This window comes from Geotrypetes seraphini, chromosome 1 (assembly GCF_902459505.1).
Source record: "Geotrypetes seraphini chromosome 1, aGeoSer1.1, whole genome shotgun sequence".
NCBI classification, from domain to species: Eukaryota; Metazoa; Chordata; class Amphibia; order Gymnophiona; family Dermophiidae; genus Geotrypetes; species Geotrypetes seraphini.
In genome coordinates this window covers 352746815-352772698 of record NC_047084.1, presented here as the reverse complement: position 1 = coordinate 352772698, position 25884 = coordinate 352746815, and the positions used below count along the sequence as shown (strand labels likewise).

The 25884-nt window shown below is 47.2% G+C and overlaps 1 protein-coding gene across 23 annotated transcripts in view; it reads right to left on the bottom strand.

The window, feature by feature from the left end:
* The window catches only part of CCDC158 (coiled-coil domain containing 158), a 1147529-nt gene that overhangs the window by 572834 nt on the left and 548811 nt on the right, over window positions 1-25884 (bottom strand). For all 23 annotated transcript variants that reach the window (XR_004536446.1, XR_004536447.1, XM_033914104.1 and 20 more), the window contains 2 exons: window positions 19535-19735; window positions 6374-6574 (listed from right to left, as the gene is read on the bottom strand). Coding sequence is in view for 21 of the 23 variants with exons in the window: in XM_033914104.1 (XP_033769995.1) it covers window positions 6374-6574; window positions 19535-19735 (402 nt within the window). In the remaining 2 variants the exon portion in view is untranslated. The remainder of the gene's footprint in view (window positions 1-6373; window positions 6575-19534; window positions 19736-25884) is intronic.

Genomic DNA, 25884 nt, shown 5'->3' with positions numbered 1-25884 from the left:
TAGGCTTTGGCATAAGATGCCATAGTAGAGGGTTTCATCGAGTGCAAAAAAAAAAAATTGAGATAACTACATCTGAAAAACTGTGCTTCCTCCAAACCGAGCACTCAAGAGCCATGCCATAAGACCAAAGTGTCGTGGTATTTCCATAGGCACCGGCACCTGACTGAGAAGATATCAATGAAGAGGGGGTCGGAATTTCTCAGTCCCACAGATGACAGATGAAATTCACATACCATGAGTGCCGAGGCCAGTCTGAAGCTACTAGAATCACCAGGCCAGGATGCATTGCTATCCAGCAGAGGACCTGACCGACCAGCGATCATGGAGAGAACATCATACAGGAGCTCATGAGCCAGCCAGGGCCAAACCAAGGCATCCGACCCTACCTTCCTCACTGTTCATCAACCAAAAAGTTATATATATATATATATATCCTATATAATAAAACACTTGCTGTGCATGCGCACTCATACCAGCGTGATCTGTGATCCCTGATCCGTGATCCGTAGGTCCGTGGCTAACGCTCCTTCTCTCGCAGTCCGCAAGGTGATGTGTGGTTTTGTCGGCTCTGGCTCCCTTATTTTAAAGTTCACAGCGGCGGCGGTGGCTCCTCTCCCGTCTCCCTTACACTTAGAGCACCTCCTGCCCTCCCCCCTCTCCAGGACAAACCGAGAAATGGAGCCAGGCCGGCCTCTGTGACAGACCAGAGGAGTCCGAGTCCTTTGCCGCTGCCCCCTTCCCTTCACTTCCCGCGGACCCGACTACAAACCTGGCGATTCAAGCAGCGTGTGCAGCAGCCTTCACACGCTGCTTCGGGCCCTTCTATTGCCCTGATTTGCTCTGCCACGTCTCTGATGATGTCATCAGAGACGTGCCAGAGTAAATCAGGGCAGTGAAGACTGCTGCACACGCTGCTGGAATCACCAGGTTCGTAGTCGGGCCCGTGGGAAGTGAAGGGGGGGTTAAGGACTCTCTATCCGAGTAAAGAACAAACTCCGGGGAGAACGGCAGAGATTAGGCCTGTACTAACTCCCATGGACAGGGGGAGCAGGAAGAGGTGCTAATGGACAGGGGGGGAAGAAGGGAGGCCTACTGCTGGACAGAGGGAGCAGGAAGAAGTGCTGGTGGACAGGGGGAGCAGTGAAGGGGTGGTGGTGGACACAGGGGAGGTAAAAAGAAGGGAAAATGGACATGGGGAACACGCAAGGGGGTGGTGGTGGACAGCCAAAAGAAAGACAGAAATATAGAAAGCGGCTAAGGAGACAGAGAGAGAAAGAAATAAAGACAGACACACACATATATTCTAGCAGCCGTGAATGTAACGGGCTATAAAGCTAGTATATATCTATATCTATAGATAGATAGATAGATAGATAGACCCCTTGCTGCGCTTCTCTGACATAGAAATGCAGGATGCAGACCAAGATCTGGAGCATTTTAGTTCTACTCCCAAAGTTAGAGCAGTGCAGGCTTTAAAAGGTAAACAGATATGTGGTGCACCTTTTAAGCCTGTCCCTTTAAGAACAGACAGAAAAATGCCTTGGCTACAAGCTAACAATCCTCTGGTGCTTTCATCTGAGCAACTGGGAGGGGTGTAAGACCTCAGAGCCCTTTTTCTCCAGCAGAGTGCAGGCAGAGAGGGAGGAGATGTTGTAGGAGATATCATAAGCTGAAAACAGCTGAGAGAAAGTCACTGGGTGAAGACTTTCCAGATGGACTGGAAAAATGTTCCTTTGCCACTGCAATTTCCAGATGCCATGGACTGCAGCACAGCTCTTAAAGCAAGTCAGAGTTTCTGGTTTATAAAGGGAAAAGTTGCTGCTGCTGTTTGTTTATTTTTTCCTTGGCTAAAATGTGAGTTCAAAGCACCAGAGTATGTCTGTTTGGGAGGAACTGAGCAGGACTCTTTAAAAGCAAGTGGAAGCTTTTAATTTTGCTTTTGGAAATTAGGAAAGGTTTTTCCTTCATGTGGGGTTTTTTTTTTCTTCTCTACTGTTTGTCTCTGTGTTATGAGAGAAAAGCTCAAACTCGTTAAGGGTACTATTTTTTTCTCTTTGCCTGAGAAAGATCAGGGAAATGGCTAAATTGTGCAAAGAAATCCAGTGCATGACTTTGGGCAGGCTGGCGGGCTATTGAAATAATTGGGTCAGCCTACCCAGTCCAGGAAAATGGCATCAAGGCCCGATTCTGCTTGCCTTAGCAAGGGCCTAGCATTGTGGGTGAATCCAACAGTGAAGTTGTTTTCTTTTCTTTTGCTTGGAGTGCAGGAAAGGATTTTGGATTTTGTTTTGTTTTTCTGTCCTGTGCAAGACAGGTGTTGTGGGGAAGGGCAAAAGCTCTCTTTCCCTCAGAAAGAGAAAAGGACTGGTATGAACTATTATGAATGAGCTGATAATTTTTGTAAGTTTTCTCCTTGATGATTGAATGGTCCCATGGATTCTCTCACAGGCTTTCTACTTCTGATGTACCTGAAAAAGTTGTTACTATGAGGTGGTTTTTTTTTTCCTCTGTGGCAAGCTTATATCCTTTTTTTCTAACACTGGCAATTGTTCTTAAGAAATCTGTGTCTAACACTGTTCTATAACTTTGTTGTTATAATGTCTTTTTTTTCTTGTTGTATATTGCATTGTAACACTTTGAAATTCCAATAGACAAACTTTGATTTAAAAAAATGGTAGGAACATTTTTCTTGTTTGATTAATAACCATACAAAAAAGGAATTGTAAATAAAGGCTTGGTATTACCGTATTTTCACGCAGATAACGCGCACCCGTGTAAAACGCGCACACGGGTATAGCGCGCAGAAACCACGATTTTATGTACAAAAACTTTTGTATACCTCGCTCACGGGTATAATGCGCATGCAGCCCGACTGTCCTTTCGCCCGCCCCGACTCTCCTCTGGCCACCCCGACTCTCCTTTCGCCCTCCCCGACTCTCCGTGCGCTGTCCCGACTATCCGTTCACCCTCCCTGACTTTCCGTGCACTGCCCCGCCTCTCCGTGCGCTGTCCCGACTCTCCGTTCACCCCCTTGAAGGTTTGTCCCCATCCTGAAAGCCTGATGCCCCCCCCGACGTCCGATACATCCACCCCCCCCGGCAGGACCACTCGCACCCCCACCCCGAAGGACCGCCGACTCCCCGACAATATCGGGCCAGAAGGGAGCCCAAACCCTCCTGGCCACGGCGACCCCCTACCCCCCCCCCCCCGCACTACATTACGGGCAGGAGGGATCCCAGGCCCTCCTGCCCTCGACGCAAACCCCCCTCCCTCCAACGACCGCCCCCCCCAAGAACCTCCGACCGCTCCCCCAGCCGACCCGCGACCCCCCTGGCCGACCCCCACGACACCACCACCCCCCTTCCCCGTACCTTTGGTAGTTGGCCGGACAGACGGGAGCCAAACCCGCCTGTCCGGCAGGCAGCCAACGACGGAATGAGGCCGGATTGGCCCATCCGTCCCAAAGCTCCGCCTACTGGTGGGGCCTAAGGCGCGTGGGCCAATCAGAATAGGCCCTGGAGCCTTAGGTCCCACCTGGGGGCGCGGCCTGAGGCACATGGTCGGGTTGGGCCCAATACTTCGAGGTTCTATTGTCTTTTAGATCAGTATTCTTCAACCTTTTTACACCTATGGACCAGCGGAAATAAAAGAATTATTTTGTGGACCGGCAAACTACTAGGACTGAAATTTAAAAACCTGGTTTCCGTGAGCTTGGTACCTGCAAACCTTCTGATCCCATCTGCACAAGCCTCAGTTATGATTTTATATTGAATGTATTTTATTAAAGTATAAAAATAAACAATATTCTGTATAATTGTCATTTTATAAATACAAATAATACAGAGCAAGGATCAACAAAACCCCTGTCTCCCCTCCCCTTCATATATATCCCCTCCACTATCAAGAAAACTGAATAAACCAAATTATTACAGAATACTACACAGAAATATCATGCTAACAGAATACCGCAGTCACACAAGACAAGACTAGTGTTAGGAGTGCAACTAGGGCAACTGCCCCCTGGTTATACAGAATCCTAAGCCAGCTGGAAGCTAAAGAAGCACTGCAGTCCCCAGTTATGTCTAACCCCAGCTCTAGAAGGATATATATTTCAAATCTGATATATTCTAATCACAAAACAGAAATAATATAATTTTTTCTACCTTTTGATTCTGGTTTCTGCTTTCATCTTCTTTTCACTCTCTTCCTTCCAGCGTCTGCCCTCTCTGTCTCTTCAATCCAGCATCAGCCCCTTCCATCCACTGTCTGCCCTCTCCCCCTTCCATATGGTATCTGTCTTCTTTCTATGCCCCTCTCCCCTTTCCATCCAGCCTGTGCCCCCTCTCTTCTTTTTACATGATTCATTCCAGCTTCACTGCTATCTTCATTTTTATCTCTCCTACACCAGATCTAGCATCTTTGTCCCTCTCTGCTTATTTCTCTGCTGACCCCCCTTCCCATCATCAATCTTTCTACTTTCTCATTCCTGTCTCTCCCCTTCTTCTCTTCTAATCTCCCTGCCAGCTGTTTCATTCTTTTTTTCCTTCTCCCTTCCCTCCTCCTTCTGTTCAACAGTAACTCTCTTCCCTTCCCCTCCTCCCCTCCCAGCAGCATCTCTCCTTCTCCATCCCTCCAGGTCCAGTAGCAGCTGTCCCTTTATTTTCAGGTTTCAGGTTTATTAAAAAATTTGATATACCGCCTTATCAAAATTCAAAGTGGTTTTACATAATATAAAAACAAAAAAATAAAAAGGGCATGAGTTAAAAATAAATTACAATTAATATTACAATCAAATGCACAGACAAACATTAACATACCGATACAAAATGGAGAAGGGCAGAAATACATTTGTATAATGAGAAACAGAGGGAGAAGGGTCAAAACAAAAGGGAGGGGAACAAAAAATAAATAGTAAAATAGGCTAAAATGATTAAAAAATGGCAAGGAACAAGTTTCCATTGCCATCCTTAAAAGGACTGTTATACACCAAATGTGTCTTTAAAAAGAAAGGCCTTCAGGTTACTTTTAAATTTATCAAGTGATGAAATTTCTCTTATATAATTTGGTGTTGAGTTCCAGATAGTAGGGGCCGTAACAGAGAAGATATTAGTGCGCATAGTGTTAATGTGTCTTAAAGAGGGAATGGATAGCAGGTTTTGATTAGATGAACGTAATGTATGATGGAGGGTGTGGGGGATTAATAACCTGTTGATGAAATCAGGTTGGCCGGAAGTTATAGTCTTATATGTCAGTAACATTATTTTATAGGAAATTCGATGATCTATGGGAAGCCAATGGGCGTTGATCAAAAGAGGTGTGACATAATCGAATTTTTGAGCTTTTGAAATAATTTTAATGGCAGTATTTTGAATAATTTAAAGTCGTTTTATTTCTTTCCTAGTGATTCCTTTATATAATGCATTGCTGTAGTCTAAACATGAAATGACAAGCGAATGAATAAGAGTATTTAATGAAGATTGATCTAATAAAGTGACGAGTGATCTAATCATTCGGAGGCGTTAGAAACATTTCTTGACTAATGAACTTATTTGTTCATGGAACGAGAATTTTCCATCAAAGATAACACCAAGAAATTTAATAGAAGTAACTATCTAAACAGGAACGGATTTTATTATTATAGGATAGGAAAAGGAGAGACCATCCTTAACTAGGAAAATAATTGCTTTGGTTGTCCAGCAGCTTCCCAGACTCCTTTCCCTACTCTCCTCCCAGCAGCATCTCTCCTTCTCCCTCCCTCCAGGTCAGTAGCAGCTGTTCCCTAGTCCAGCAGCTTCCAAGCCTCCTTTCCCTCCTCCCCTCCCAGCAGCATCGCTCCTTCTCCCTACCTCCAGGTCCAGTAGCAGCTGTCCCTTTTTTTCCCTTGTCCAGCAGCTTCCCAGATTCCAACAGTGGCTTTCTCCCCTCCCAGCAGCTCTCCGTTCTTGCAAGCGCAGCAATTCACTAAGGCAGTCTTGGGTCCTTTGATGGGTTGCGCCACATCTGAGGAAAGAGGAAGTTGCATCCATCAGAGATGGCTGCAATTCAGAAAAAGCCTTAAGGCTGCCTTAATGAATTGCTGCGCTGGCAAGTACAGAGAGCTGCTTGGAGGGGAGAAAGCTACTGTCAGAGGCTCCCCATGATTTGCCAGCCCTGTGCGGACCGGCAGGAAATTGCAGCTCATCAATCTTGCCTCAGACCAGCAGAAAAATGCAGGTTGTCGATCTCACTAGCCCTGCGTGGACCGTCAGAAATTTTCTGCGGACTGGCACCAGTCCACGGACCTGCAGTTGAAGAAAACTGTTTTAGATGATCTTACTTCTCTAAAACAGCAAAGGAAATGCTTTACTATGTTCCTAAAAGTCCCCTATATTACCTCTCTATCTCTCCCACAGGTTCTCATTTCTTCTATACGAGATGTCAAATCAGTAATGTTTTTTTCAGCTTTTTCCAGGTCCCTTGTTCTGTCTTTGAGCTCATGTCTGGTTTGGCAGAGCACGTCTTTTGTTGTCTGTAGCTCAGTATTAAGGGATGCAGCTTTTTCTAGGGCTTCATTCTTTTCAAGAATTTCAGATTTCTGAAACAAAATAAAATTAAATGGTTATATGAATAAGGTGTCAAAATTACTAGATAATATGAGGCATAATGGAAGATTAGGATTATACCTTCGATAGTCTTCTGTTAGTCCCTATAGGATTCCATACACTAGGGGCTCTTTTTACGAAGCTGCATCAGCGGCTTTAGAGCGCACGACTTTTAATCACATGCTAACCCCCATGCTAGCCAAAAAACTACTGCCTGCTCAAGAGGAGGCGGTAGCAGCTAGCATAGCCAGCAGTTTAGCGAGCGTTAAACCACTACTGCGGCTTCGTAAAAGGAGCCTTAGGTGTTCAATCCACAAACTTTTCTGAGCACATGCTCCACCCCCCTTAGCCTGAGAGCTAGCAAACAAATTTAATCTAATCTTCTATTTCTGTGTTGCGCATACCTAAGCAGGCTCAAGGCGACTTACAAAGAGAAGTGAGAGGAGCGAAGAGAGGCAAGGGAGAGAAGGGGAGGAGAAAAGAGGGAACATTTGGACAGGGGAAGATCAGAGATGTTCAAGTGTCAAAGCCAAGCAACCTACCTGGACAAATCCATGACAAAAGGGTACGGGGAGGGTCCCCATCAACTTAAGTAATTCTTGAACTGATTTGCTCTGCAAAATATTAACAAGTGATAAATAGGCACAAAGGCAACGCAGAAACAATGAGGAACAATGTTGAAATAACCTGCTGTGTGCAATGGGCACCCCAAGAAAGACCTTCGGTAATGCTCACAGAAAATTCCCCACAGGATCTGTCGACTGGCTGGAAAGCATTCAAGCCTGTAGGGCGAATCAAGGCAGAAAGAAGCAGGCTATTCCAAACAATTTAGTGTACATAGAGAGGGCGGGTCGTATGGAATCCTACAGGGACTAACAGAAGATTATCGAAGGTATAAACCTAATCTTCCATTCTGTTATGTCCCTTCCGGATTCCATATGCTAGGTGACATACCAAAGCAATGGTAATATCTAGGGAAGGACAGAAGAGCCTGCCCTCAACACCAAGGACCCAAAAAGTGGCATCAGAACTAATCACCACATCCACTTGGTGAAAACCAGGTAAAAGAATGAAGAGAGGACCAAGTAGCCACCCTGCAAAGTTCATCATGATGAATTGCGTGAGACTCCGCCCACAATGCAGCCAAACTTCCAGTCGAGTGGCTGCTTGCCGTATACACTGGAAGACACAGAAATGGCCAGTCAAATCCACTGAGTGATCAAAACCTTGGCCGTTGGCCAATCACGGCAAGGCGCAGCAGTCAGGATAAATAGGCGATCAGACAGCTAGAAAACATTAGTCCTCTCCAAACAGTGGAGCAAGACTCCCCCGACAGCCAACTTATGCAAGATCCGATCCTTTCGCTCTGAGCCTACGGAAAGAAAAGCAGACATGGAAGGCAGAAACTACTTTTGGTAGAAAGGAAGGAAGGTACAATATGGAGAAAACTACCATGTCCAGAAAACGGATAAAGGATGCCCTGTACGAAAGAGCCTGAGGCCCCCCCCAAAAAATATGCTGTGCTGAGACAACGGTGACCAAAAAGGCAGTCGTGACTGTCATATCCAGAAGAGAAGCATCCTTCAGTGGCTTGAATGGCCCTCTCCAAGGCCCTGCAGAATGATGTTAAGATTCCCCGAAGGGAAAAAAAAATGCAAGGGAGGTTGCAAATGAAGTGCTCCTCCCAGAAACCTGGACACAGCGGGATGAGCAGTAAGCAAACTAGCATCTCTGTGCGCTCTAAACATGAAAGGCCTGCAACCTGAACTGTAAGGGAGGCCACTGCTAGACATGTTTCTAGATCCACCTGAAGTAAAACCAGATCACTGAAAAGGGAGCTCTCTCAGGCTCCATGTGATTTTTAGCACACCATTGTTGAAAAGTCTTCTAGGCTTTGGCATAAGATGCCATAGTAGAGGCCTAGAGGGTTTCATCGAGTGCAAAAAAAAAAATTGAGATAACTACATCTGAAAAACTGTGCTTCCTCCAAACCGAGCACTCAAGAGCCATGCCATAAGACCAAAGTGTCGTGGTATTTCCATAGGCACCGGCACCTGACTGAGAAGATATCAATGAAGAGGGGGTCGGAATTTCTCAGTCCCACAGATGACAGATGAAATTCACATACCATGAGTGCCGAGGCCAGTCTGAAGCTACTAGAATCACCAGGCCAGGATGCATTGCTATCCAGCAGAGGACCTGACCGACCAGCGATCATGGAGAGAACATCATACAGGAGCTCATGGGGGGGGCACGTGATGCCGGGAGAGTGACCGGACGTGCCTTCGTGCAGCTCCGGGCCGCGCCGCTATTCTTGCTCAATAACCCGGCTTTAATCTGACCGGCGGCGAATCCGTTACTGCAGACCCGATTCCTCTCGCAGTGCAGCGTCTGCCGCTGTGCTTCCGCTCCGACGGGGAAGGACTCCATGGCAACAAAACCTGCCCGGGCCGTGAGGGACAAGAACAGGGGAGCCGAAGTCAAGATGGCGGAACACCACGAGGCGCCTATTTTCACGCTGGAGGCGGCGGCGGTACAGGAGCTCACCCGCTCTCTAACGTTGGTCATGGAAGATAAACTGGCCACTATACATACCTTCATGGAAGGTATAAAGGAAAGCTTAGACTCCCAGGCAGGCAGAATTCAGCGGGCTGAAGATCGTATAGCCCAGCAGGAGGATGTCTCGGCTAACTTTGAGGAGCGCATTCGCACGCTGGAATCGGCGAATAAGGCCATGGAGGACCGCCTTGAGGACCAGGAGAACAGGGGCCGGCGTAATAATTTAAGGTTTGTGGGGATCCCTTCCAGCATACGGGATGTTGACCTGCGCCAGTGGCTGGAGGACTGGCTGCCTAAAGCTGTAGCACTGCCTGACCCTTTGGCGCCGTTTTCCATAGAAAGAGCTCACAGGTTAGGCGCTCGACGTGAGGAGGACTCCCGGCCCCGGCCTGTGATTGCACGGTTCCTTAATTATGCCCTAAAGGAAAGAGTCCTGGCCCATTATCGTAGAGGACGGGATCTTAACCTGCAACTGGAGGGACACAAGGTGCTCATCTTTCAGGATTTCTCGCCTCAAGTATCATCGCGGCGTCGAGCTATGGCACCTCATTGCAGTGAGCTATTCAAGCGCAATATCAAATTCTCGCTGCTGTATCCCGCGAGGGCAAGGGTGACCTACAACAATACTACCACTATTTACACCTCGCCAGCGGAGCTGGAGGGGTTCCTCAAATCTCTCCCCGTCATGGCACCGGGGGACCGGCGTGCCTCCTGACTGAGCCCTGAACGAGCTTTTCACAGAGGCACTGTTCTTCTCCTTCCACGGTTTGGCACTATCTGCATTGGGTCGCTGAGGAGGTGGTACGAGGGATCCGTTTGACACCAGTTTTCTGCTTGACTGCACTGGATGAGCTGGGCGCTCCTCATCGTGGTAATCCTCATTGAGCCTCCACAAGCAACGGCTTTAGTCTCTGCTCCGTTCCCTGGCATTTGAGACACGCTGCTGCGGGTCGGAGTCGGATGGCAGAGGAGGATTCTGAACTTACGACTCGGCCCGATCCAGCATGCTTCTAAATAGATGACTTGGGCGTTGGTAGCACGACGAACGGTCTGAATATCCAAGTTTGGCTCTTCATTGCTTTTTTTCTTTATATGTCCCTTTCCAGGTTGTAACTCTGAAGCCAATTTCCCTTTTTGTTCCCTTTACTTATCGCTGATATGAAGCTGCACTGTGTTTTATGTTTATATCAGAGGGCACTATTTTGTTCATATTTTGTATTGCATGTGGGGCGTGGCCCGGGGCTGTTTTATGTTCACTGTTCTTATTTTCCCACTCTCGGTGGGGGCTTTAGGAAGATTAAATGGTTCAGGGGGGAGGGGGGTTTTATTTTGTTCTGCTTGTGGGGGGGGGAGTGAATGGGGGGTGTGCATGAAACTGTATGAATGGGTGCTGCATGGGATTGCTGATTATCACTGCCGGGACCAGATGCTCACTAATACTAGGAAATATCTATTGCTGTCATACACTGTGGAGGGGGGATATGGCTGGGACGTCCCCTGCTCCGTGACTTGTTCTGTATCTAAAAGCTTTGTTTACAATGCATATGTAATGATATGTCTTCTTTGAAAATATCTTCGCTTAATGTAGACGGGATCCACTCTCCCATAAAACGTACCAAACTTCTCGCATATCTCAGAAGGGAACACACGGACATTGCATTTCTCCAGGAAACACATTTCATGGACGACGAACACCGTAAGTTGAAACGGGATTGGGTGGGACAGATAGGCTTCGCCTCCTATAGCTCTAGACAACGGGGAGTGGCCATTCTCATACACAAAAGAATACCGTTCACTGTGCAACACCAGGTGGCGGACCCCGAGGGGAGATATGTTATGCTAGTAGGTGACTTATGGGGACAGCAGACCGTATTATGCAATGTCTACGCTCCCAATACTTACTCTCCCGATTTTTTCTCACATTTGGTTACACTTCTGACTCCTCACATATCTAGCTTAATTGTGCTGGGGGGAGACTTCAACATAACCGTCAATCCCGCTCTGGATTGTCATCCAGCGAAACGTGCCCCCAAAGCTCATTTCGATAAGGGTGTGAATTACCTTATGAGGGAATTGGGATTACTAGATGTCTGGAGAACTCTCCACCCCGAGGAGCGCGACTACTCTTTCTACTCCCATCCTCATCTGTCCTATTCTCGCCTTGATCACTTCCTTGTGTCCGAACTCTGGTTCCCCAAGTTCGCATCGGCTGCCATGCTCGCACCGACCCTATCTGACCACTCTCTACTGCACATCACTCTCCAGTTCTTGAGGTCCTCCGGAGAACGCATCTGGCGTATGTCACCACAATTATACGCAGACAAAACTTTTCATGAATTTTTCACAAAAAAATGGGAGGACTTTCTTTGCACCAATTCCGTGTTGGACGTGGGACCGGTCGTTTACTGGGAAGCCGCAAAGGCTGTCATGCGCGGACACATATTGGCGTACTCCTCCGCTCTGAAAAAGCGCCGCGAGGGAGAGCTCCTTGCTCTCACTCGCGAGCTTCAGGAGCTGCGTCGGGTGCACATATCTAACCTTACCCCTTCGATCAGGTCCTCTTTAAAACAACTAAAGGATAAGATCAATCATCTCCTTGATATACGAGCTCAACGAAGCATATATTTCTACAAATATAAGCTGCATGCTTGGGGTAACAAAACGGGACGTATGCTAGCCAACTTGGTCAGACCGCCCAAGGCCAGACATGTCATCACGAGTATTAAAGATAAGGCTGGTCGACTCCACACCAATCCCGGGGATATTGCAGAGAAATTTGTTAGTTTCTATAGGGACCTCTACTCGGCAACACCAGACGACCCCCAAGCCAGAGAACACTTCTTCGCAAATCTCTCATTACCTTCCCTATCTGAGGAACAACAGCGCACATTGAACTCCCCTATTTCGGGGCAAGAAATCCAGACGGCCATTGGAAACCTCACCCTCGCAAAAACTCCAGGCCCTGATGGCATGGGGCCGGAGTTTTACAAGCTGTTGCCCCCTACGGTATTACCAGCCCTGCAATCCTACTATACCGGACTCTTATCCGCCCTCCCACCTGGGGATACACACAACCGAGCGCATGTTATTATCCTACCCAAACCGGGCCGCCCGCAGGACCAATTGGGATCCTATCGTCCAATATCACTCCTCAACCAGGATGTTAAAATCTTGGGTAGCATACTTGCGAAACGGTTGAATGTTTTTCTACCGCACCTGATACATGAAGACCAAGTCGGGTTTGTTCCTGGCCGACATGCTTCTCTCAACCTCTTGAAGGTCCTAACGGTTTTGCAGGCCTCTCATCCCTCTGAGGCCCGGGCCCTTATTGCCAGCCTGGACGTTGAGAAGGCCTTCGATATGGTCTCATGGGAACATCTTTTTTGGGTCCTGGGGAGATTTGGCATCACTGGTGACTTTGTGGGGTGGATAACGGCTCTCTACACCCGTCCATCCTCGCAGCTTCTGGTGAACGGGGAGTTATCGGCGTCCTTCCCACTAGGCCGCGGTACACGACAAGGTTGCCCATTATCCCCTCTTCTTTTCCTACTATCCTTGGAACCCCTAGCACAGCGCATACGGCAAGATCCGTGCCTTGAGGGCCTCCGCGTGGGGACGCGTGAATTCCGCATCAGTCTGTTTGCAGACGACATGCTCCTTTACATTAACCATGCGGACTCCAACATGCCGCGCCTCATGTCTCTTATACAATTGTATGGGCGATTTTCGGGCCTCAAGATAAACTTTGACAAGACGGAGGCACTACTTCTAGGGGCGACGGGTACACCTCGCTGGACGGAGAACTTAGGAGTAGGAGTGGCCCCTGGGAAACTTAAATACCTGGGTATCATGTTGTATTGTGACCCCAAACGATTATACACAGCTAACATCACCAGTGCTATTGGTAAAATCAAAACTCTGTGCCACCGATGGAGGGCTTTGCCTCTATCTCTCATGGGCAGAGTCGCAGTGGTCAAAATGATACTTTTTCCCAAAATACTATACCCCATTCAAGCCATCCCTGTTTGGGTATCTCCCTCCGACGAACGTGCGTATATAGCCACTATTCGATCATTTATCTGGCAAGACAGGGCGCCCCGCATTAGTTTTTCCAAACTGTCACGTGCAAAACAACATGGCGGCCTGAACTTACCTGACATCCGCATGTATAATGTGGCAGCTTTACTTCGATGGATGCATCCGCAACTAGCTCCGGATTCCTTTTCGTCCCCATCCCCTACGGACCTTCTGGACATATGCTGCCTACCCATTTCTTTTTCTTCCTTTCTTCATGGACGCTCGGGTGGGCGGTCTGGTACTCACTCTTCCCTCTTTTCCTCACCCTTATTGCCCTTTTTGAATTCATTTCGAAAGGCCTGGGTTTGGTGGCGAAAAAAACAGACCCGAACGCCCGACTTTTCCCCTTTTCTTTCCATACTTCGAAACCCTGACTTTCCTCCTGGTATGTCACGTCTGGGGGGTCTATCAACTCGGGGAGCGCGGGACACTACAGTGGGGGCACTTATAGACATTGGGGGGGGGAGTTTTCCCTCTTTTCTTCAGGTACAAACAGCCTGGGGCCTACCCTCGCGGAACATTTATACTTATTTACAACTTCAACATTATGTAACCCCCCAGATTGCCCGTTGTGATGGCCGTTGGGAGAGTGGATCCCTTGACGACATTCTTCTGGAGACTCCATCATCCATGAACTCTATTTCTCGCTGGTATTCTGCTTGTCGAGACCATCAACCCGAGTTGGCTCTGGTGGTTTTGGCCAGGGAATGGTCACACGAAATGGGAAAACTAGTCACTGTACAAGATTTACATGAGTTTTTCAAGAACACTTATTTGTTGGTGAAGGCAGTTTCTTTACAGGAAATACAATTCAAGTTACTGCATAGAGCATACATAACTAGAATTCGTGGAGCACGCATGCATTTGTGGACTGACGCCAATTGTGTCCGTTGTGCATCCGCACCGGGTACATTTCTTCATACCTTCTTCGACTGCCCGACTCTCACGTTTTGGGGCCAAATTCATCGATGCCTTGAACATGTTCTCCTCTGTACCTTTGTCTGGAACTCTGCAGCGCTTTTACTAGGGGATGTACAAGATTTCACGCAACAGGGCCTGGACATCTCAGACCAGAAATTCATTCTGCACGCTATTCTTCTAGGCAAATCGCTGGTATTGCAGCGATGGACCACAGCGGAGGCCCCTACCTTCCCTTTATGGCTGGCTAGAATGCAGATGCAAGCCAGATTTGAATTGGACACATACACTCCCAGAACACAGGCCTCGTGGGCTGCTTATTGCACTTTATGGAAACGGCTCCTGACAGCGCCTCTCCCCTGAACTGAACTGAACCGCTTTGAGTCTTCTTCCCTGTATACTCAATTGCTGGTAGTAGATGGTTGCTGATTACTCACCCGTTTATATTATGATCTCTCCATTTCTATTGTAATTTTCGGATGACAGCTGAGATAGCCATGAGTGCAGTGTACAACTCTATGGTTGGACCTTATTCTCATTGCTTGCGTGTGAATGGGATATGACAGTGTGTGTGTATGGATGTTGGTATGAAAGATCCATTAGGTGAATCGTTTGGGGATTCGAAGTTCTGTTAGCACTTTATAGCCTGGAGAAAACGGGCTGGTTTAAGCCATGTGGAACTGTTCTTGATACACACATTTCTCATGTATAACTGCATTGGTCCTTTTCATTGTGTTTCTTATTCCCTGTTATGTACCACTGACCTGTTGTACATGGTTTGCTTTGCCTAATAAATACGATAATACAAAAAAAAAAAAAAAAAAAAAAAAAGGAGCTCATGAGCCAGCCAGGGCCAAACCAAGGCATCCGACCCTACCTTCCTCACTGTTCATCAACCAAAAGGTTATATATATATATATATATATATATATATATATATATCCTATATAATAAAACACTTGCTGTGCATGCGCACTCATACCAGCGTGATCTGTGATCCCTGATCCGTAGGTCCGTAGCTAACGCTCCTTCTCTCGCAGTCCGCAAGGTGATGTGTGGTTTTGTCGGCTCTGGCTCCCTTATTTTAAAGTTCACAGCGGCGGCGGTGGCTCCTCTCCCGTCTCCCTTACACTTAGAGCACCTCCTGCCCTCCCCCCTCTGCAGGACAAACCGAGAAATGGAGCCAGGCCGGCCTCTGTGACAGACCAGAGGAGTCCGAGTCCATTGCCGCTGCCCCCTTTCCTTCACTTCCCGCGGACCCGACTACAAACCTGGCGATTCAAGCAGCGTGTGCAGCAGCCTTCACACGCTGCTTCGGGCCCTTCTATTGCCCTGATTTGCTCTGCCACGTCTCTGATGATGTCATCAGAGACGTGCCAGAGTAAATCAGGGCAGTGAAGACTGCTGCACACGCTGCTGGAATCACCAGGTTCGTAGTCGGGCCCGTGGGAAGTGAAGGGGGGGGTTAAGGACTCTCTATCCGAGTAAAGAACAAACTCCGGGGAGAACGGCAGAGATTAGGCCTGTACTAACTCCCATGGACAGGGGGAGCAGGAAGAGGTGCTAATGGACAGGGGGGGGGGAAGAAGGGAGGCCTACTGCTGGACAGAGGGAGCAGGAAGAAGTGCTGGTGGACAGGGGGAGCAGTGAAGGGGTGGTGGTGGACACAGGAGAGGTAAAAAGAAGGGAGAATGGACATGGGGAACACGCAAGGGGGTGGTGGTGGACAGCCAAAAGAAAGACAGAAATATAGAAAGCGGCTAAGGAGACAGAGAGAGAAAGAAATAAAGACAGACACACACATATATTCTAGCAGCCGTGAATGTAACGGGCTATAAAGCTAGTATATATCTATATCTATATATAGATAGATAGATAGATAGATAGACCCCTTGCTGCTCTTCTCTGACATAGAAATGCAGGATGCAGACCAAGATCTGGAGCATTTTATTTCTACTCCCAAAGTTAGAGCAGTGCAGGCTTTAAAAGGTAAACAGATATGTGGTGCACCTTTTAAGCCTGTCCCTTTAAGAACAGACAGAAAAATGCCTTGGCTACAAGCTAACAATCCTCTGGTGCTTTCATCTGAGCAACTGGGAGGGGTGTAAGACCTCAGAGCCCTTTTTCTCCAGCAGAGTGCAGGCAGAGAGGGAGGAGATGTTGTAGGAGATATCATAAGCTGAAAACAGCTGAGAGAAAGTCACTGGGTGAAGACTTTCCAGATGGACTGGAAAAATGTTCCTTTGCCACTGCAATTTCCAGATGCCATGGACTGCAGCACAGCTCTTAAAGCAAGTCAGAGTTTCTGGTTTATAAAGGGAAAAGTTGCTGCTGCTGTTTGTTTATTTTTTCCTTGGCTAAAATGTGAGTTCAAAGCACCAGAGTATGTCTGTTTGGGAGGAACTGAGCAGGACTCTTTAAAAGCAAGTGGAAGCTTTTAATTTTGCTTTTGGAAATTAGGAAAGGTTTTTCCTTCATGTGGGGTTTTTTTTTTTCTTCTCTACTGTTTGTCTCTGTGTTATGAGAGAAAAGCTCAAACTCGTTAAGGGTACTATTTTTTTCTCTTTGCCTGAGAAAGATCAGGGAAATGGCTAAATTGTGCAAAGAAATCCAGTGCATGACTTTGGGCAGGCTGGCGGGCTATTGAAATAATTGGGTCAGCCTACCCAGTCCAGGAAAATGGCATCAAGGCCCGATTCTGCTTGCCTTAGCAAGGGCCTAGCATTGTGGGTGAATCCAACAGTGAAGTTGTTTTCTTTTCTTTTGCTTGGAGTGCAGGAAAGGATTTTGGATTTTGTTTTGTTTTTCTGTCCTGTGCAAGACAGGTGTTGTGGGGAAGGGCAAAAGCTCTCTTTCCCTCAGAAAGAGAAAAGGACTGGTATGAACTATTATGAATGAGCTGATAATTTTTGTAAGTTTTCTCCTTGATGATTGAATGGTCCCATGGATTCTCTCACAGGCTTTCTACTTCTGATGTACCTGAAAAAGTTGTTACTATGAGGTGGTTTTTTTTTTCCTCTGTGGCAAGCTTATATCCTTTTTTTCTAACACTGGCAATTGTTCTTAAGAAATCTGTGTCTAACACTGTTCTATAACTTTGTTGTTATAATGTCTTTTTTTTCTTGTTGCATATTGCATTGTAACACTTTGAAATTCCAATAGACAAACTTTGATTTAAAAAAATGGTAGGAACATTTTTCTTGTTTGATTAATAACCATACAAAAAAGGAATTGTAAATAAAGGCTTGGTATTACCGTTATTTTCACGCAGATAACGCACACCCGTGTAAAACGCGCACACGGGTATAGCGCGCAGAAACCACGATTTTATGTACAAAAACTTTTGTATACCGCGCTCACGGGTATAATGCGCATGCAGCCCGACTGTCCTTTCGCCCGCCCCGACTCTCCTCTGGCCACCCCGACTCTCCTTTCGCCCTCCCCGACTCTCCGTGCGCTGTCCCGACTATCCGTTCACCCTCCCTGACTTTCCGTGCACTGCCCCGCCTCTCCGTGCGCTGTCCCGACTCTCCGTTCACCCTCCCTGACTTTCCGTGCACTGCCCCGCCTCTCCGTGCGCTGTCCCGACTCTCCGTTCACACCCTTGAAGGTTTGTCCCCATCCTGAAAGCCTGATGCCCCCCCCCGACGTCCGATACATCCACCCCCCCCGGCAGGACCACTCGCACCCCCACCCCGAAGGACCGCCGACTCCCCGACAATATCGGGACAGAAGGGAGCCCAAACCCTCCTGGCCACGGCGACCCCCTACCCCCCCCCCGCACTACATTACGGGCAGGAGGGATCCCAGGCCCTCCTGCCCTCGACGCAAACCCCCCTCCCTCCAACGACCGCCCCCCCAAGAACCTCCGACCGCCCCCCCAGCCGACCCGCGACCCCCCTGGCCGACCCCCACGACACCCCCAACCCCCTTCCCCGTACCTTTGGTAGTTGGCCGGACAGACGGGAGCCAAACCCGCCTGTCCGGCAGGCAGCCAACGACGGAATGAGGCCGGATTGGCCCATCCGTCCCAAAGCTCCGCCTACTGGTGGGGCCTAAGGCGCGTGGGCCAATCAGAACAGGCACTGGAGCCTTAGGTCCCACCTGGGGGCGCGGCCTGAGGCACATGGTCGGGTTGGGCCCATGTGCCTCAGGCCGCGCCCCCAGGTGGGATAGCAGGTTTTGATTAGATGAACGTAATGTATGATGGAGGGTGTGGGGGATTAATAACCTGTTGATGAAATCAGGTTGGCCGGAAGTTATAGTCTTATATGTCAGTAACATTATTTTATAGGAAATTCGATGATCTATGGAAAGCCAATGGGCGTTGATCAAAAGAGGTGTGACATGATCGAATTTTTGAGCTTTTGAAATAATTTTAATGGCAGTATTTTGAATAATTTAAAGTCGTTTTATTTCTTTCCTAGTGATTCCTTTATATAATGCATTGCTGTAGTCTAAACATGAAATGACAAGCGAATGAATAAGAGTATTTAATGAAGATTGATCTAATAAAGTGACGAGTGATCTAATCATTCGGAGGCGGTAGAAACATTTCTTGACTACTGAACTTATTTGTTCATGGAACGAGAATTTTCCATCAAAGATAACACCAAGAAATTTAATAGAAGTAACTATCTAAACAGGAACGGATTTTATTATTATAGGATAGGAAAAGGAGAGACCATCCTTAACTAGGAAAATAATTGCTTTGGTTGTCCAGCAGCTTCCCAGACTCCTTTCCCTACTCTCCTCCCAGCAGCATCTCTCCTTCTCCCTCCCTCCAGGTCAGTAGCAGCTGTTCCCTAGTCCAGCAGCTTCCAAGCCTCCTTTCCCTCCTCCCCTCCCAGCAGCATCGCTCCTTCTCCCTACCTCCAGGTCCAGTAGCAGCTGTCCCTTTTTTTCCCTTGTCCAGCAGCTTCCCAGATTCCAACAGTGGCTTTCTCCCCTCCCAGCAGCTCTCCGTTCTTGCAAGCGCAGCAATTCACTAAGGCAGTCTTGGGTCCTTTGATGGGTTGCACCACATCTGAGGAAAGAGGAAGTTGCATCCATCAGAGATGGCTGCAATTCAGAAAAAGCCTTAAGGCTGCCTTAATGAATCGCTGCGCTGGCAAGTACATAGAGCTGCTTGGAGGGGAGAAAGCTACTGTCAGAGGCTCCCCATGATTTGCCAGCCCTGTGCGGACCGGCAGGAAATTGCAGCTCATCAATCTTGCCTCAGACCAGCAGAAAAATGCAGGTTGTCGATCTCACTAGCCCTGCGTGGACCGTCAGAAATTTTCTGCGGACTGGCACCAGTCCACGGACCAGCAGTTGAAGAAAACTGTTTTAGATGATCTTACTTCTCCAAAACAGCAAAGGAAATGCTTTACTATGTTCCTAAAAGTCCCCTATATTACCTCTCTATCTCTCCCACAGGTTCTCATTTCTTCTATACGAGATGCCAAATCAGTAATGTTTTTTTCAGCTTTTTCCAGGTCCCTTGTTCTGTCTTTGAGCTCATGTCTGGTTTGGCAGAGCACGTCTTTTGTTGTCTGTAGCTCAGTAGTAAGGGATGCAGCTTTTTCTAGGGCTTCATTCTTTTCAAGAATTTCAGATTTCTGAAACAAAATAAAATTAAATGGTTATATGAATAAGGTGTCAAAATTACTAGATAATATGAGGCATAATGGAAGATTAGGATTATACCTTCGATAGTCTTCTGTTAGTCCCTATAGGATTCCATACACTAGGGGCTCTTTTTACGAAGCTGCATCAGCGGCTTTAGAGCGCACGACTTTTAATCACATGCTAACCCCCATGCTAGCCAAAAAACTACTGCCTGCTCAAGAGGAGGCGGTAGCAGCTAGCACAGCCAGCAGTTTAGCGAGCGTTAAACCACTACTGCGGCTTCGTAAAAGGAGCCTTAGGTGTTCAATCCACAAACTTTTCTGAGCACATGCTCCACCCCCCTTAGCCTGAGAGCTAGCAAACAAATTTAATCTAATCTTCTATTTCTGTGTTGCGCATACCTAAGCAGGCTCAAGGCGACTTACAAAGAGAAGTGAGAGGAGCGAAGAGAGGCAAGGGAGAGAAGGGGAGGAGAAAAGAGGGAACATTTGGACAGGGGAAGATCAGAGATGTTCAAGTGTCAAAGCCAAGCAACCTACCTGGACAAATCCATGACAAAAGGGTACGGGGAGGGTCCCCATCAACTTAAGTAATTCTTGAACTGATTTGCTCTGCAAAATATTAACAAGTGATAAATAGGCACAAAGGCAACGCAGAAACAATGAGGAACAATGTTGAAATAACCTGCTGTGTGCAATGGGCACCCCAAGAAAGACCTTCGGTAATGCTCACAGAAAATTCCCCACAGGATCTGTCGACTGGCTGGAAAGCATTCAAGCCTGTAGGGCGAATCAAGGCAGAAAGAAGCAGGCTATTCCAAACAATTTAGTGTACATAGAGAGGGCGGGTCGTATGGAATCCTACAGGGACTAACAGAAGATTATCGAAGGTATAAACCTAATCTTCCATTCTGTTATGTCCCTTCCGGATTCCATATGCTAGGTGACATACCAAAGCAATGGTAATATCTAGGGAAGGACAGAAGAGCCTGCCCTCAACACCAAGGACCCAAAAAGTGGCATCAGAACTAATCACCACATCCACTTGGTGAAAACCAGGTAAAAGAATGAAGAGAGGACCAAGTAGCCACCCTGCAAAGTTCATCATGATGAATTGCGTGAGACTCCGCCCACAATGCAACCAAACTTCCAGTCGAGTGGCTGCTTGCCGTATACACTGGAAGACACAGAAATGGCCATTCAAATCCACTGAGTGATCAAAACCTTGGCCGTTGGCCAATCACGGCAAGGCGCAGCAGTCAGGATAAATAGGCGATCAGACAGCTAGAAAACATTAGTCCTCTCCAAACAGTGGAGCAAGACTCCCCCGACAGCCAACTTATGCAAGATCCGATCCTTTCGCTCTGAGCCTACGGAAAGAAAAGCAGACATGGAAGGCAGAAACTACTTTTGGTAGAAAGGAAGGAAGGTACAATATGGAGAAAACTACCATGTCCAGAAAACGGATAAAGGATGCCCTGTACAAAAGAGCCTGAGGCCCCCCCAAAAAAATATGCTGTGCTGAGACAACGGTGACCAAAAAGGCAGTCGTGACTGTCATATCCAGAAGAGAAGCATCCTTCAGTGGCTTGAATGGCCCTCTCCAAGGCCCTGCAGAATGATGTTAAGATTCCCCGAAGGGAAAAAAAAATGCAAGGGAGGTTGCAAATGAAGTGCTCCTCCCAGAAACCTGGACACAGCGGGATGAGCAGTAAGCAAACTAGCATCTCTGTGCGCTCTAAACATGAAAGGCCTGCAACCTGAACTGTAAGGGAGGCCACTGCTAGACATGTTTCTAGATCCACCTGAAGTAAAACCAGATCACTGAAAAGGGAGCTCTCTCAGGCTCCATGTGATTCTTAGCACACCATTGTTGAAAAGTCTTCTAGGCTTTGGCATAAGATGCCATAGTAGAGGGTTTCATCGAGTGCAAAAAAAAAAATTGAGATAACTACATCTGAAAAACTGTGCTTCCTCCAAACCGAGCACTCAAGAGCCATGCCATAAGACCAAAGTGTCGTGGTATTTCCATAGGCACCGGCCCCTGACTGAGAAGATATCAATGAAGAGGGGGTCGGAATTTCTCAGCCCCACAGATGACAGATGAAATTCACATACCATGAGTGCCGAGGCCAGTCTGAAGCTACTAGAATCACCAGGCCAGGATGCATTGCTATCCAGCAGAGGACCTGACCGACCAGCGATCATGGAGAGAACATCATACAGGAGCTCATGAGCCAGCCAGGGCCAAACCAAGGCATCCGACCCTACCTTCCTCATTGTTCATCAACCAAAAAGTTATATATTTATATACATATATATATATATATATATATATATATATATATATCCTATATAATAAAACACTTGCTGTGCATGCGCACTCATACCAGCGTGATCTGTGATCCCTGATCCGTGATCCGTAGGTCCGTGGCTAACGCTCCTTCTCTCGCAGTCCGCAAGGTGATGTGTGGTTTTGTCGGCTCTGGCTCCCTTATTTTAAAGTTCACAGCGGCGGCGGTGGCTACTCTCCCGTCTCCCTTACACTTAGAGCACCTCCTGCCCTCCCCCCTCTCCAGGACAAACCGAGAAATGGAGCCAGGCCGGCCTCTGTGACAGACCAGAGGAGTCCGAGTCCTTTGCCGCTGCCCACTTCCCTTCACTTCCCGCGGACCCGACTACAAACCTGGCGATTCAAGCAGCGTGTGCAGCAGCCTTCACACGCTGCTTCGGGCCCTTCTATTGCCCTGATTTGCTCTGCCACGTCTCTGATGATGTCATCAGAGACGTGCCAGAGTAAATCAGGGCAGTGAAGACTGCTGCACACGCTGCTGGAATCACCAGGTTCGTAGTCGGGCCCGTGGGAAGTGAAGGGGGGGTTAAGGACTCTCTATCCGAGTAAAGAACAAACTCCGGGGAGAACGGCAGAGATTAGGCCTGTACTAACTCCCATGGACAGGGGGAGCAGGAAGAGGTGCTAATGGACAGGGGGGGGGGAAGAAGGGAGGCCTACTGCTGGACAGAGGGAGCAGGAAGAAGTGCTGGTGGACAGGGGGAGCAGTGAAGGGGTGGTGGTGGACACAGGGGAGGTAAAAAGAAGGGAAAATGGACATGGGGAACACGCAAGGGGGTGGTGGTGGACAGCCAAAAGAAAGACAGAAATATAGAAAGCGGCTAAGGAGACAGAGAGAGAAAGAAATAAAGACAGACACACACATATATTCTAGCAGCCGTGAATGTAACGGGCTATAAAGCTAGTATATATCTATATCTATATATAGATAGATAGATAGATAGACCCCTTGCTGCGCTTCTCTGACATAGAAATGCAGGATGCAGACCAAGATCTGGAGCATTTTAGTTCTACTCCCAAAGTTAGAGCAGTGCAGGCTTTAAAAGGTAAACAGATATGTGGTGCACCTTTTAAGCCTGTCCCTTTAAGAACAGACAGAAAAATGCCTTGGCTACAAGCTAACAATCCTCTGGTGCTTTCATCTGAGCAACTGGGAGGGGTGTAAGACCTCAGAGCCCTTTTTCTCCAGCAGAGTGCAGGCAGAGAGGGAGGAGATGTTGTAGGAGATATCATAAGCTGAAAACAGCTGAGAGAAAGTCACTGGGTGAAGACTTTCCAGATGGACTGGAAAAATGTTCCTTTGCCACTGCAATTTCCAGATGCCATGGACTGCAGCACAGCTCTTAAAGCAAGTCAGAGTTTCTGGTTTATAAAGGGAAAAGTTGCTGCTGCTGTTTGTTTATTTTTTCCTTGGCTAAAATGTGAGTTCAAAGCACCAGAGTATGTCTGTTTGGGAGGAACTGAGCAGGACTCTTTAAAAGCAAGTGGAAGCTTTTAATTTTGCTTTTGGAAATTAGGAAAGGTTTTTCCTTCATGTGGGGTTTTTTTTTTCTTCTCTACTGTTTGTCTCTGTGTTATGAGAGAAAAGCTCAAACTCGTTAAGGGTACTATTTTTTTCTCTTTGCCTGAGAAAGATCAGGGAAATGGCTAAATTGTGCAAAGAAATCCAGTGCATGACTTTGGGCAGGCTGGCGGGCTATTGAAATAATTGGGTCAGCCTACCCAGTCCAGGAAAATGGCATCAAGGCCCGATTCTGCTTGCCTTAGCAAGGGCCTAGCATTGTGGGTGAATCCAACAGTGAAGTTGTTTTCTTTTCTTTTGCTTGGAGTGCAGGAAAGGATTTTGGATTTTGTTTTGTTTTTCTGTCCTGTGCAAGACAGGTGTTGTGGGGAAGGGCAAAAGCTCTCTTTCCCTCAGAAAGAGAAAAGGACTGGTATGAACTATTATGAATGAGCTGATAATTTTTGTAAGTTTTCTCCTTGATGATTGAATGGTCCCATGGATTCTCTCACAGGCTTTCTACTTCTGATGTACCTGAAAAAGTTGTTACTATGAGGTGGTTTTTTTTTTCCTCTGTGGCAAGCTTATATCCTTTTTTTCTAACACTGGCAATTGTTCTTAAGAAATCTGTGTCTAACTCTGTTCTATAACTTTGTTGTTATAATGTCTTTTTTTTCTTGTTGTATATTGCATTGTAACACTTTGAAATTCCAATAGACAAACTTTGATTTAAAAAAATGGTAGGAACATTTTTCTTGTTTGATTAATAACCATACAAAAAAGGAATTGTAAATAAAGGCTTGGTATTACCGTATTTTCACGCAGATAACGCGCACCCGTGTAAAACGCGCACACGGGTATAGCGCGCAGAAACCACGATTTTATGTACAAAAACTTTTGTATACCGCGCTCACGGGTATAATGTCCCCTCTCAATTTCTCCGAGTGACCCCTTGTACTTGTGGTTCCCCACAGTCTGAAGAATCTGTCCCTGTCCACCTTCTCTATGCCCCTCAGGATTTTGAAGGTTTCTATCATGTCAGCATATGAAAAGTTTTCCATACCATTTACCAGTTTAGTTGCTCTCCTCTGGACCCTCTCAAGTACTGCCATGTCCTTCTTGAGGTACGGCGACCAGTACTGGACACAGTATTCCAGATGTGGGCACGATATAGCAGCATGTTGACTTCCTTCGTCCTGGTCGTGATACCCTTTTTAATGATACCCAACATTCTGTTCGCTTTCTTTGAGGCTGTCGCACATTGTGCTGATGCTTTCAATGTTGTGTCCACCATCACCCCCAGGTCTCTTTGAAAGGTTGCTCACCCCTAGCAGTGATCCTCCCATTTTGTAGCTGAACATCGGGTTCTTTTTCCCTAGATGCATGACCTTGCATTTCTCTATGTTAAAACTCATCTGTCACTTTTTTGCCCACTCTTCCAGTCTCGTTAGGTCTCTTTGCAGGTCTTTGCAGTCTTCCGTGTTTCTAACCCTGCTGAAGAACGGTTTGAAATTTCGTGCTTCCCTGGCTAGCCTCTCTTCATATTCTCTTTTTGCTCTTCTAACCACATTCTTTTTGATGCTTCCTGTGTTCTTTCCAGTTCTCCTCAGATTTGTCCTTTTTCCATTTCCGGAATGAATTCTTCTTATCTCCTTTCGCTTTCTTCACTTCACTTCAGTTTGATGCTCAGATGGATAGCTGACATCGGTACCATGAGGCCTGGTAATGCTATGTTTAGGTTGGGCCGGTATCGAGGGAGTCGATGTTAGCACCAGCATGAGGTGCGATTGAAACAAAATACCGAGCTCCCTCTGTAAGAACTCATCGCACTTCTCCCTGAAAGTATGCACTGGTACCGATGGCTCAACAGCCAGTACTATCAGTGCAGCAGGTTGTCTCGGAGTGGGTGACCTCGATGAGGATGCACACCGTGAAGGAGAGACAATCTGCAAAGCTGGAGAATGATAGTGTCGCTGTTTGGTCTGCATAAAGGATACAAACGGATACAAACTAGAGCTAGTCTGCAGAGAAAACAAAAGAGGTGGATGTCTAGCAATCATTGTAAAAAACAACCTCAACATTAAAGTCCTAACCAAGCACTCCACCCCGCACCTAGACCTTCTAAGCCTGACAACTCTCTCACAGGAACTCTCAACTGCCTTCTATGCTATGTCACACCAGGAAAATGGAACACCTCTAAACAAGAACTCGAAGAATTTATCTTCCAGAATTCCCTATCTTCCACACATAACCTGATCCTAGGAGACATTAATCTCCACCTAGAAG